Below are 12,839 nucleotides of genomic sequence, written 5' to 3' on the forward strand. Positions count from 1 at the left end.
CTGCAATCCCGGGCAGCGCGGTCTAGCGGTTACTGCACTGGGCTGGAGGGAGCTGCAATTCCGGGCAGTGCGGACTAGCGGTTACTGCACTGGGCCGGAGGGAGATGCAATCCCGGCCAGCGCGGGCTAGCGGTTACGGCACTGGGCCGGAGGGAGCTGCAATCCCAGGCAGCGCGGGCTAGCGGTTACTGCACTGGGCAGCGCGGACTAGCGGTTACTACACTGGGCTGGAGGGAGCTGCAATCCCGGGCAACGCGGTCTAGCGGTTACTGCACTGGGCTGGAGGGAGCTGCAATCCCGGGCAACGCGGTCTAGCGGTTACTGCACTGGGCCGGAGGGAGCTGCAATCCCGGGCAGTGCGGACTAGCGGTTACTGCACTGGGCCGGAGGGAGATGCAATCCCGGGCAGCGCGGGCTAGCGGTTACGGCACTGGGCTGGAGGGAGCTGCAATCCCGAGCAGCGCGGGCTAGCGGTTACTGCACTGGGCAGCGCGGACTAGCGGTTACTACACTGGGCTGGAGGGAGCTGCAATCCCGGGCAGCGCGGGCTAGTGGTTACTGCAGAGGGCTGGGAGCCATCCCGAGCTAGAGTCTGGGCTGTGCGCCCTGGGGCCTGTCGTGCAGAGGCTCCCGCTGGGTTATGGGAACGTGGCCGCCCGTGGGAAGGGCAAAGGGGCGCCCAGCTGCACCTGGCGGAGCCGCGGGGCAGGAGCAGGTTGCTCAGAACTACATTTCCCGGCATCCTCCCGCAGCGGGGGAGGTGAGGTCATTTCCGGCGGGGAGGCAGAAGTAAGCACACGCGGCGGGGTTGGAGCCGGGCGCGGCCTAGGTAGGTGCGCAGGCCGGGTGTCCTTTAGAGTTTGCGGCGCCCGCAACGGGGGAGCATCGAGCACACGGGCCCAGCTTCGCTCCCCCGGCCTCCTGTAGCGGGGCCCGGGCGCAGCAGGGAGCGACTTCCCCCGTCCGAGGACACCACCCCGGCGCGGCTGGAACAAGGCGGCGGGGCTGCGGGCCCAGAGGTCTTTGCTGTCACGGTAGGAGGCGGAGGAAAGCGAGCTCTTTGCTAGCCTAGGTGGGGACTTCTTGAGTGTAGCACATTGGGGATGCGCCTTATTTGTAGCAGTGAGTTTTCCCTGGGTGACCCTCACAAGCCCTCTTACAAAATGGGAAACTGAGGCCCAAAGCCATATGCCAGTCAATGGCAGCGCTAGGCCCAAGACCTAGTTTTTCATCACTTTGTCCTATCCTGTGAACCATGCTGTTCCTCAGAGTCTTGGATAGCTGCATCTTATGCAGTGGAATAATCTATGGAACGCCTAACCCCTTCCATCCAGGAGGAGCCTTAAGAGTTGTATAGGCAGAGAAAAAAATCTGGTACTGGGCTGACTAAGGACGCCAGGGCAAATGCATTTGCAGAAAGGGCCTTAGCAACTTCGAGTGGCAGAATCCAATAGAAAAGCTTCACAGAAGATGTAAGGTTCACTTCCCAGGAACTGTATAGTCATACTGAGTGTCAGCCTATTAGAAGATGTGCCAAGCTGACCAGTTAGCAAGTCAAAACAGCAGGGAGTGTATTCACCATCATCACTGCTAAAACTATTCATGTCTTGCAGAGTGGACTAGGAATCTAATCTGAAACAGGCAGGGAGAGCTGAGACTTGGTTGTAATTGTGTGCCATTAGAGCTAAAATTAGAGTGAATTCAAGGTAAGGAAAGGGAAGAACCAGGTGATAGAAAACTCATCTTCAGAGACAGCTGGGTAACCTTTCTTGTTAAAATCTATAGATATTGGCTACAATGTTAGAACTGAAGACTCCACCCAGTGCATAGATCATTAATTGCAATGAGAGGCTTGTATGAAAATCAAGTGGAGAATAAGGCCTGTCTGTAATTGAACTTTATACAGGAACTTACCTGACTCTTTACTAGACCATGAGCACAATGTTGAATTTATGCATAACTTGGGGTAAAGTGGCCAGATAGCAGGAGTGAAAAATGTGGACCAAGGAGGGTGCAATAGATGCCTATAAAAGACAAAAACCTTGACTATTGGACTCCCTATAAAATGGTGATGTATGACCACCCTACCTTGGGGGGGGTGGAGGGAAGGAATGCTACAGAACACTTTGACTTTTTGGCCTTTATTTGGTCATTTGTGCCTATATAATTATGCATTTGGGTGCACAGAGCTACACCTAAGTATCCTCAACTCTGATTCTTATTGGCAGACTCCAGAATTCACACTATTGAAGACAATGATATTTCTGTATCAGCTACCTATGGAACTCCTTGCTAGAGGACACGGTGAAGGCTAGAACTTTAACAGGGTTCAAAAAAGAGCTAGATAGATTAATGAAATTTAGGTCCATCAATGGCTATTGGCCAGGATGGATAGGAGTGGTATCCCTAGCCTCTGTTTCTCTGAAAGTGGGTGACAGGGAAGGGATTATGTGAGGATTACTTGTTGTGATTGTTCCCTCTGGTACTGGCCACTGTCGGCAGACCTTTAGTCTGACCCAGTGTGGTCGTTCTTATATTCTGTGTCTCATGGCTTATATTTTTTTGTAATCTTAAAGCCTAAAAATAGTTTACCCCTTATATTCAAAATGTCATGATGGCTGGATAAGTACATCATGCAAAGTAGGCTTTTTTACCTTATATTTAAAGTGATATTAGGAAAAGGCAACTTGATTGACATTAGGAATATGTACAGGCATTGACTAGGTTCTTGCTTTAAACTGGTTAGGAAAGTTCTGTCTTAAGCTAATTAATCCAAAGAACTCCAGCAGATCTTTTCACATACTTTATTAGAAGAAATGTATCTGTCACTCAGAAGCCATAAATAAAAAACCATCAGTAGCACAACCGCAATTCATCCACAGGAGCCAGTGCAAATAAAAGGCAAAAAATATATAATTGGTGATATTGGTTATTCCCCTGAGCACAGAAGTTTCCAGTAGGTTGACTGTTTACATTATATCCACTTTGTATCAGAAGCTGCTCAATAGTGTCTTCAAAGATAAGCTCTTTGGATTTTGCTAATAGAAAGATAAGTGGCATGCAACTGACATTCCAATGCAAATATTCAGGAAGCTGGCCAGGTAAAGCTGTTTTCTACCATAATCAACCCTCTTTGTCTAGAAGCAAAGGAGATCATAGTCAACTTGATATATTCAGGATCTCTAGAAGGAACAAATAGCTAAATATGATGCACTATTCCTGCGCAGAGCAGGCAGATCTTTGATTGGCACTAAGGGATGGAGAGTTCTGTGGATGGAGGTTGAAGAGACTCTAGATAACTATGAAGAAAAGGAGTTCTTCCTGGGAATGAGGCCATTTGCCAGGTCACAGCGTATCCCCCAGCGCAGGGCAGATCTCTTCTTTTCTGTTGGCACCAGATAGTTGTTGGGGACATAGACGTGTTGAGACCTGGCTGGGAGGTCAGGCTTGTAGAACATTTGTTCCCGGATGCCCCAACGTAATTCTTTCCTTTGATCCTCCCCTGGTATCCGGAATGACTCCCAGTCCCGCTTATACTCAAAGTAGCGGGCCACTCGGTCAATCTTACCACGATTACGACCTTGCTGCTCTAATCTTGGAGGAATGAAGGATTTTGATTGGCCAGTCATAATCAAGTCTTGTTCATAAACTGGAGAACCCCGACTGTGGCATTCCCTAGGAAGAAATGGCGGATCTCCATGAGAGCCACTGCGACGAGGAAGATCCAAGTAAAGCTTTCCATGGGAATTGTGGATTGGCTCACTTTCTACCTCTGATGCAGTGTCTTCCTGCTGGGGGTGTAAATGGAGCAATCTCCGTTGTAGGTCTGAGATCTCAGGGTCGCTTTCAGCACTGGTTTCTGGTTCGCTGATGACTGACTCATCAGACACATGTACCTCTCCATCTGGCATCCGCCTCAGAACTTTCCTCTTCATTACTGGCTTCCTCATTCCTCTAAGACCCTCTGAGAGAGTCTCTGGTTGCACACTGTGTTCTGCCTGGTGGTGCTGCATCAATAAATGAAGAGATGGCCTGATCCCAGAAGCCACTGATGCTTTAGTGTAAGGGTCATACTGGGTTGGCGCATGGGTTCTTCTCAGGGTATCTCCATCTCCGTGCTCTGCACAAAATTGAGTAAAGGCCATAGCAGCTGCTGCCAGCCTCTCTTTATGGTTCATAGTGGCCCATCTGTACTGATCTGGTCCTGCTAGTGCCTCCATGATTTCACCTGGGCTGGACTTATTGTCTCATTCTGCAAGAATAAACTGTAAATAAGTTCTTAGTACATCTTAAGTGACAGATACAAAACATACTTAAACATTAAAATAAGATCCTAGACCATGTACTAGTGATTATCTGAATGTTAAAAGGGAATTTAATGAGTAAGAGCTAGTGAAACTAAAGAGCAGTGCAATCAGAATCCTTTATGGACTCACACATTAATCCTTCATTTAGAATACTTCGCTACAGATGCTTTTATGCCAGGCCCATACAAACAGCACATACAGTGCAGTCTCATGCCCCAATGTACCTTTTGAAGCCAATGTTAGAATTGTGCAATAAAAGAATTTGCAGTGGTATCTGAACAGCGAAGGGGTTAAGTGATAGGGGTTAGTTATCTTTGCACAAGGGACAGTTACTGAGGTAATAAGCTAAGTATGAGGCAGAATAAGATTGTTTGGTTTTGTCTAAACTGGGGGAAAGCATTAGTCACGTTTTCTGGTGTGATTTTTGCCTCATTAGCACAGTTAGTGGAAAGGCCCACCCCTGGGTCCTCATCTATATACCAGAGTCTTATGTAAGGGAGATTGTTGTTGAATTGCATACATTGTGATAGTCCACAGTAGGGATGTTGCATTTCAGTTAATCAGATAATCGAGTAGTCAATAGAATTTCCATCAACTACTCAATTAGTTGATGGGGGGGGGGCACTTGCTATCCCACTGTGCGTCTCCCATTGAAGTGTACAAGAGCTGCGCACGGCTCATATTTCAAAGGGAGAAACAGTAGTTCCCTCTGCCTCTCTTCCTCTGAAGTGTACAGGAGCCACAGCATCTCCTGTACATTTCAGAGAGAGAGGCAGCGGGAACCCAAGCCAGAAGGGAGCAAAGCAGTTCCTGCTGGCACAGGTTCTCCTCTTTGAAATGTATAAGAGTTGCAGGTGGCTCTTGTACATTCCAAAGGGAAAGAAGTGGCGGTGGGACTGTTTCATTCCCTGCTCACACGGTTTCCCCACTGCCCTGTGCCTCCCCTGCCCCCCACAGAGATGATAAACATTTGCTTATTGGGTAGTAAGTTGCTTATATCCTTAATCTATAGTAGGGGCCAAGAAGGCGAACATTTAGACTGAGATTTTCAGTCAACTTGGGGATTCGGATACCTAATTCATAACTCTAATAGTGATTAGGCACCAAATTCATTACACAGCTTTGGTCTACTTGTGTCAAAGAATCAGTTTAAAAAAAATTACAACAGATGGGTCTGTAAGACTAATAATAGCAGTAGCAATAGAGATGTAAAATCCCACTTAATCAGTTAACTGGTTAAATGTAATGATTAACTATTAAATTAAGCGGAATCCTTCAGGAGGTGGGTCCTGCCCAGCCAGAACAGCCTTTAGGGCTGCCAGTTAACAGATTGCTGGTAACCATCACTTAGTAAGGGTGATGCTTACCAGGTAACTCATTGCTGTTCACATCCCTAATTAGCAAGCTCCTCACATGTTGATGCTAGTAGAGTGGCAGCTGACAGAAATGAGGATTGCTTGCTTGACAGCTCTGTATGGATTTAAGAGTTAAACTGGTTACCCAATTAAATGGGATTTTACAGCTCTAATTTCTAAACTCTAAAAGGAAGTAAAGAATCACTCAGATTTGCTTATTTCATTAATCTTTCTGCAGCTGCTGAGGCACTAATAACATTTCCCACCTCTGAATTTCACAGAAACTCACTATGGCAGAACTGGGTGTGGAGAAAGATCAAGAAGAGGGACTACTGAAGAGGGTGCAGGAACTGGAGGCAGAAGTGAAGAGACTGCAGGAGAAACTCCTGGAAGGCAAGGAGGGTCCTGAACTAAAAAGCAGTCCTTCAGCATTGGGGAGAACTAAGAAACGCCAGCAACGGCCATTTGATTTTAGTGCCTATGACAGGAAGCATGTGGCACTGAAGATTGCCTACCTGGGTTGGGGATACCAGGGCTTTGCCAGCCAGGAGAACACTAACAACACCATTGAAGAGAAACTGTTTGAGGCACTAAGCAAGACCCGGCTAGTAGACAACAGGCAAACTTCCAATTATCATCGCTGTGGACGAACAGACAAGGGGGTCAGTGCATTTGGACAGGTCAGTACCCCTGGCTGCAGGTTCTCCCCACTCTTGCAGAGAAGTGATTGTCTTAATTATACTATGAAATGTAGGTGGTGCGGTGTAAAGTCTTTTAGGATAGGTTAGCTGGCTTTGACAAAGGCACTGTCAAGCATGGAGATAAAACAGTGGCCTAACATTTAAAAAGATACTAGTTTTTCCCTCTGATGTGAAAATGAACATGGTAAGAAGTGTTTCTAGTGTGTAAAGGACACTCAGCAGAGACAGCCCATAGTTTTTGTGCTCAGCAATGCAATTGGTCAGCAGTTCACAATGGACATGATGATGGAAGAAATTTAGGGCTTGTCTACATGGGAAAACTATTGTGAAATAAGTGAGGGTATGACTTTAAAGTGCAGTGTTAGGTATATCTCAGAACTGGAAGGGATCTTAAGAAATCATTGAGTCCAGTCCCCTGCCCTCACGGCAGGACCAAGTACCATCCCTGACAGATTTGCCCCAGATCCTTAAATGGCCCCCTCAAGGATTGAACGCACAATGCTGGGTTTAGCAGGCCAATGCTCAAACCACTGACCTGTGCGCGTGCCCCCTCATCTGTTCTTCCACACTAACTCCCTGCATGGACATACATTCAGCACAAAGACACTCTTATTGTGGAGGGTGTCCAACAGGGAGTTATGGCAGAATTATTCTCTGATATTTACTTATGTAAATGAGCCCTTTAGTAAAGTGCTACACTTGTCTAAACCATGATGTCCCAACCATGTTGATTTGGTAAAATTCTTGTTTTAAAAAAAGCCCTCTTGAAAGTAATCAGAGTTGTCTCCAGTTGACGAAAATCATGTCTACATTCCACTTTTGTACTGGATAACTACATTGGTCAGGTAAAAAAACCCACATCTCTCTAACTAGTAAACATGGCATAAGCCCTAGGGGGAGGCAGAATAGCTATTCTGGTAGAAAAGGTGAGTAGGCATCTTTATTCCAATATGATTACATCAATGCCAGGAGGACATGGTATAGTTAACTATACAACTGTGTTTACACAAACCTTTAGTCCCAATGTACACTTCAGTCAGAATACAAGAGTTAATGTGTTAATGGATAAAAGCCTTGCTGTTTTCAGTGGTCTGAACTCAAACTCTCGATAAGGGTCAAAAGCAGTTGTTTGTATATAGATGAGCTATGATCTACCAATAAATTGGATCTGACACCAGTAACTTTGTAAAATGCTACAAATTGGCACCCTTGTTGATGTTAAGGAGTGAGTTTGCCATGGGGACTGAGTTGTCATCTGTGAGCATGTTTCCTCCAGGTCAAGGTTGAATGCATTCCAAGATAACCCATGGAATATATAGCTACTAGGATATCCAAGGCTGTTAGTCTATCACCAACTCAATAACAGTGCAGCAAACTTAGCTGCATCCAACCACCTCCAGCAGCTGCAAATTTACACTTCAGTAAGGAATTACATCTAGGTCTAGATATTAAACAGACCAGAAGATGCAGCTCTTCCAGAGGTCTTGATTTTTTTTATTTTAAAACAGTCATTAGAAGATTGCTTTGCCTATCCTGAGGGAGTCAGAATGTAATCCCCTTTTTCCAATCCTACAGGTGATCTCCCTGGATCTTCGCTCAGACCTTTCAGAGGGAAAGAAAGTGAATGGTCATGAGAGTGGCTTGAAAGACAAAACTAGTAGTTCTGCCAACGAAATCCGTTACACCCATATCCTAAATCGGGTGCTCCCTCCTGATATACGTGTATTGGCCTGGGCCCCTGTAGAGCCCAGCTTCAGTGCTAGATTCAGCTGCCTCAAGAGGACCTATCGTTATTTTTTCCCACGTGCAGATTTGGACGTGACTCTTATGGATGCTGCAGCACAAAAATACGTGGGGACCCATGACTTCCGTAACTTGTGCAAGATGGATGTAGCCAATGGTGTAACAAATTTCCAAAGGACTATTCTCACAGCACAGGTGCAGCTAGTGGATAGAGGAGGGGAAACTGGGCTACAGGACCCTTTCCAACTGTACCAGTTTGAAGTGACAGGCCAGGCATTCCTCTATCATCAAGTCCGTTGCATGATGGCAATCCTCTTCCTAATTGGGCAGAGGAGAGAAAAGCTAGAGATTATTGATGAGCTATTGGATGTAGAGAAGAATCCTCAAAAACCACAATACAGGCAAGAATTACTAAAACAGCCTCAGAATTTCACTTCAGAGAGTTTACATGTGTTAGTCCCTGTTTCTGAATCTAGTGCTATAAGTGCTGTTGCCACACTTCCTAACAACATCAATGCAGCTGATTGCTATCAGGCCTAGAGTAATCTGGAAGACAGTGCCTCTAGTGGCTGCCAGTTAACATACCCTCTTGAACTTCAAAACATGCCCTTGAGAAGCTACTTTTCCTGTTGCCTCAGTGTGTAAGCTTTGGTATTTCAGGCAAGGAACATGAAATTATGGCGAGGTCTTATTCCTTTGGACCTAGTAAAAAATGTAAACATTGCTCATAGGCTCAATGAGCTGCTGATTTGACAGTTCTTATGCAGGATAGCAATGAGCTAGTCCAGGGGTGGCCAACCCATTCTGGTCAAAGAGCCAAGATAGCCATGGATCCAGCACAAAGAGTTGAGCTAAAATAAAACGATAGCCCCTCTAAAAGGCGCCCCCCGGTCACATTTGGTCATGCAAAAAAAGCTCTGCCCCTTTAAGAAAACACAAACGCATTTTGAGGCTTTTTGGCCACAGGAGGCTCCTGCCGCCATCTTTAATTCTGCATCTTTCATGGCTGCACCCGACAGCTCCCCTGCCCAGGTCAGCACAGGGAGCCAGGAGGACCGGACCGTTTTGGGGGTGCACGGGGGCAGCTTACAAGCCACAGGGGGGACTTTGCGAGCTGCACTGGGGGGAGGGGGGAGAGAAGAGCCGCATGCGGCTCGCAAGCCTCAGATTGGCCATGGCTGATTTAACTTCTTGCTTACTGTGCCTAGTTAGGTAAAATTTCCTTTCTTCTCTGCAGCATGGCAGTGGAATTTCCTCTGGTTCTGTATGACTGCGAGTTTGATAACATCCAATGGCTCTATGACCGAGAAGTTCAGGAGTTCAATGTTACTCACCTGCAGCAACTCTGGGCTAATCATGCAGTCAAAACTCACATATTATATAACATGCTACAGGGGCTAGACTCTGCTGCCATATTCACAGGGACAGGTAGGAAAATTGTTCTGAGATTTGTTCTAACAAATTAAAGTCATGTAGGGAAAAAGACTAATTCCTGAAATGAATCTGCATTCTTTGAAAGATTCTCACATCTAACTTGTGTATGTTACAGGCCCAGAGAAGAACAGAATGGTGCCCTGGAGAGAGATGAAGCCCCCAGTCTGTAACCAGGTCAGCAGTTTCATTGAGGGGGTGAAAGCCCGCACTTATAAACCTTTGTTGGCTCGTCCCAAGTGTGAAGGTTTGGAGTCCCGGATCAATCATTTTGTGCGCAGGGGACGTATTGAGCTGCCTCACTGCAGAGAGAAAGAAACTGGAACAGACAAAGAGGAGCACATAGAAACTAAGAGAGGCCACAGTGACTCTGCAGAAAAAGATAGTGTGGCTCCAGGACAAGCTGCCAAGCGAGTCTGTGTGGACACAAGGGCTGAGAGCTCCAATTGAGACATTGCTAGCTGGGGGGGCAGAAGCAGGACCATCTTTCAGAGATGGGGGTAAATGTGGTCCCCTAGGATTTTAAGAAAAGAAATATTGATGGTGGGGGGGATGGGGTACAGAGGAGAAGACTCCTATTAAAGGTGCAGAATTGTACCTTTATTCTTTTAGTTTCTGGGAGGCTGTAGAGAAAACTATTCTGACAGTGCAGAGGTTCTTACACAGGTCCATGGAACATATGCTGGGAATAAGGTACTTGTTTTGCCTCTTTTTAACCAGCTGCTAAAACGAATTAAAAGTAGCTAATCTTACTATAACATGCAAGCAATTGCTGTATTTGCCACATATCATGTGACTGAATGGGGGAGAGAGTGAGAAGCAGTGGTCATATTAGCGTGATCCAGATTGGAAAGTGAAAACCCCTACTCAGAGGGGGTAAGCTGCTAGCTTATTTCTAGACTACACTGTTCATTAGTGTAGAGCACTGGTGTGAGAACCACTGTTATTTCCTCATCCCTCAATTTTCTTCAGCCCTTTTGTGCTGCGCTTTTTCTCCTTTTTGCACATTGAAGGAGTAGCTGAAAGAATCAGCTACTCCTTCAATCACCTTGGTCAGGGACCATTTCCAGCCAGGTTTCTGGGTAAAGTGCTGCCTGTCCTGTGTACCACCTAGATGCATTTGATGGGTAGTGCCCACAAGTGGGAAATATGGTTGGTATAAGGATGCATAAGTGCTTTGGAGGAACCCATGGATTTTGTAGATTCCCTCTCCATTTTTGCAGACTGTATTTATTTGAGGAAGGAAATATAATTAGTACCAAAGGTCAGTGAAAGTATAAATGCTTTAGGTAACAGTGCTGATAATGGAGTCTTCATGCTGACATTTTCAAGGTGCCTAGAGGTAATTAGGGAGCAAGAAAGCTTGAAGGGAAGTTAAATAAAATAATCATGTTTGAAATCAGCTCTCTGGAAACATAGGATATGATTTCAGTTGAAACACTTGTCCCAATCAAAGACTTTGGTGGGTGGAAAGCAGAGAAGGCTGGAGACACTATTTTTGAAAGGAAGAGTCTATACTGCGAGAGAAGAATTAAAAGATGATGATACAACGCTGCAGCCTGACATGCCCCATGTCTTAATTCTGAATCAGATTAAACAGTTTTCAGTTTTAAACAAAAAGTTGACTAATTTGTCATATTTTACTGCTTTCCCTCCCACCCCACCCCTTGGCTTGCTCTGAAGCAAACATGAACATTTAACATTATACTTACATTACAATTTTAGATAACTCACAAAGTTACACTAGAAGGCCGTCTCTACGCTGGCCACTTATTCCGGAAAATCAGCCGCTTTTCCGGAATAACTTGCCAGCTGTCTACACTGGCCCCTTGAATTTCCAGAAAAGCACTGACAATCTACTGTAAAATCATCAGTGCTTTTCCGGAAAAACTATGCTGCTCCCTTTAAGGCAAAAGTCCTTTTCCGGAAAAGGGCCAGTGTAGACAGCACAGATTTCTTTTCCGCAAAAAAGCCCCAATCGCGAAAATGACGATCAGGGCTTTTTTGCGGAAAAGTGCGTCTACATTGGCACGGATTCTTTTCCGGAAAAAGCGCATCTACATTAGCAGGATGCTTTTCCAGAAAAGCATTTTCCGGAAATACTTATCCGCAAAAAAGCCCCGATGGCGAAAATGACAATCGGGGCTTTTTTGCGGAAAAGTGCATCTACATTGGCACGGATTCTTTTCCTGCAAAAGTGCTTTTCTGGAAAAGCATCCTGCTAATGTAGATGCGCTTTTTCCGGAAATACTTATAACGGAAAACTGTTCCGTTTTAAGCATTTCCGGAAAAGGGTGCCAGTGTAGACGTAGCCGAAATGTATGAACTCTAGAGGAAGTTCTGCCCACACTACCAAAGGAGCACTAATAACTAATGATACGTACAGCCCTCAGTATGGGGAAGGTACCTCATGCAGGCCTTCAACTCAGTAGTCTTGAAACAAACTTAGGCACCAATCTGTAAGCAGTTTTGCATCTGCTTTGCTTTTTTACACACAACCATTGCAATTGGTAGGACTATGTGGGGGTGGGGAACCTGAGGGCCACAGGGGAGCCCAGGCTTGCTTGGATCTAGCCACCAAGGCTTAGAGCTCTTCCCTGCCCCAGCAAGGGGAGCACCCACTCGTGCTCCAGCCACCCCACGGAGAGTGAAGCGCCCCCTCCCCGAGCACAGCCCCTCCCCCATGGCTGGGGTGCGAAGGGAATGCAGGGGGCGTCTTTCTCCTCAGCAGGGGGCCGGGGCCGTGAGGGTTTGGATTTGACTTCTCGTTTGTGTCCCCCTCCCCCCCCCCCGACTATGGTCCCTGAGCTGTGACCTCTGCCCCCCTGGGTCAGCCCTGCCCTTGCCGCGGCCCCAGCTAGAGGCCGGCCGACCGCACGCAGGCGAGAAGCGCAGCAGCACACAGCGGCGCTGACTCCGCGCGGCCGGGCCGAGAGCCTTTCCTTGGCGCCTCTGTTACCTGTCCTGGGCCCGTGCTCGCGCAGCGACCGTTACCGGCTCCTGTCCGATCCCAACGGCCGCCTACGCCGCCGTTTAAATCACGGGGCGGGACTTTCCCCCAAGCTGCCAAATCCAGCGCGCCTATTGGATCGTCCAGCGCTAAAGTCCGCCTACCGTGGTTGTCATTGGGCGCCTCGCCTCAGGGTAGCTCGGCCTTCTCGCCTCCCATTGGCCACAAGGCTGGCATCCCGTGAGCGCTAGCGAGCCGTTCTCTGTAACCCCGCCCCTTAGCTCATCCCATTGGGCAGTCTCCCGGAAACCTCACGCACGTCCTCTCCTGATTCGGCGCCTCATTGGCGCGC

At 47.0% G+C, this 12,839-nt stretch overlaps 2 protein-coding genes across 13 annotated transcripts; one reads left to right on the forward strand and one right to left on the reverse strand.

Moving 5' to 3' along the window:
• Positions 1 to 719: 719 nt before the first annotated feature.
• Positions 720 to 11,157, forward strand: PUS3 (pseudouridine synthase 3). 3 transcript variants are annotated; one of them, XM_025184262.3, is made up of 5 exons: positions 720 to 829; positions 5,944 to 6,342; positions 7,939 to 8,507; positions 9,344 to 9,534; positions 9,656 to 11,157. In XM_025184262.3, exons 2-5 carry the CDS (start codon positions 5,953 to 5,955, stop codon positions 9,985 to 9,987), a joined length of 1,482 nt encoding a protein of 493 aa, XP_025040047.3. In that variant the 5' UTR covers positions 720 to 829; positions 5,944 to 5,952; the 3' UTR covers positions 9,988 to 11,157. The 3 variants fall into 3 exon arrangements, with proteins under 3 accessions (XP_025040047.3, XP_025040046.3, XP_025040045.3); XM_025184261.3 differs by having other exon boundaries at positions 767 to 1,072; XM_025184260.3 differs by having other exon boundaries at positions 767 to 1,034.
• On the reverse strand, positions 2,791 to 12,804 carry HYLS1 (HYLS1 centriolar and ciliogenesis associated). 10 transcript variants are annotated; one of them, XM_075909622.2, is made up of 3 exons: positions 12,497 to 12,601; positions 8,359 to 8,424; positions 2,791 to 4,265 (listed from the first exon to the last, which is right to left on the reverse strand). In XM_075909622.2, exon 3 carries the CDS (start codon positions 4,218 to 4,220, stop codon positions 3,300 to 3,302), a length of 921 nt encoding a protein of 306 aa, XP_075765737.2. In that variant the 5' UTR covers positions 4,221 to 4,265; positions 8,359 to 8,424; positions 12,497 to 12,601; the 3' UTR covers positions 2,791 to 3,299. The 10 variants fall into 10 exon arrangements, with proteins under 10 accessions (XP_075765737.2, XP_075765731.2, XP_075765736.2 ...); XM_075909616.2 differs by having other exon boundaries at positions 2,791 to 4,252; positions 12,497 to 12,600; XM_075909621.2 differs by lacking the exon at positions 8,359 to 8,424 and adding an exon at positions 5,675 to 5,777 and having other exon boundaries at positions 2,791 to 4,252; positions 12,497 to 12,539.
• Positions 12,805 to 12,839: the final 35 nt, after the last annotated feature.

Source organism: Pelodiscus sinensis, chromosome 25 (genome assembly GCF_052426305.1).
Source record: "Pelodiscus sinensis isolate ZL-2025 chromosome 25, ASM5242630v1, whole genome shotgun sequence".
Taxonomy (NCBI): Eukaryota; Metazoa; Chordata; order Testudines; family Trionychidae; genus Pelodiscus; species Pelodiscus sinensis.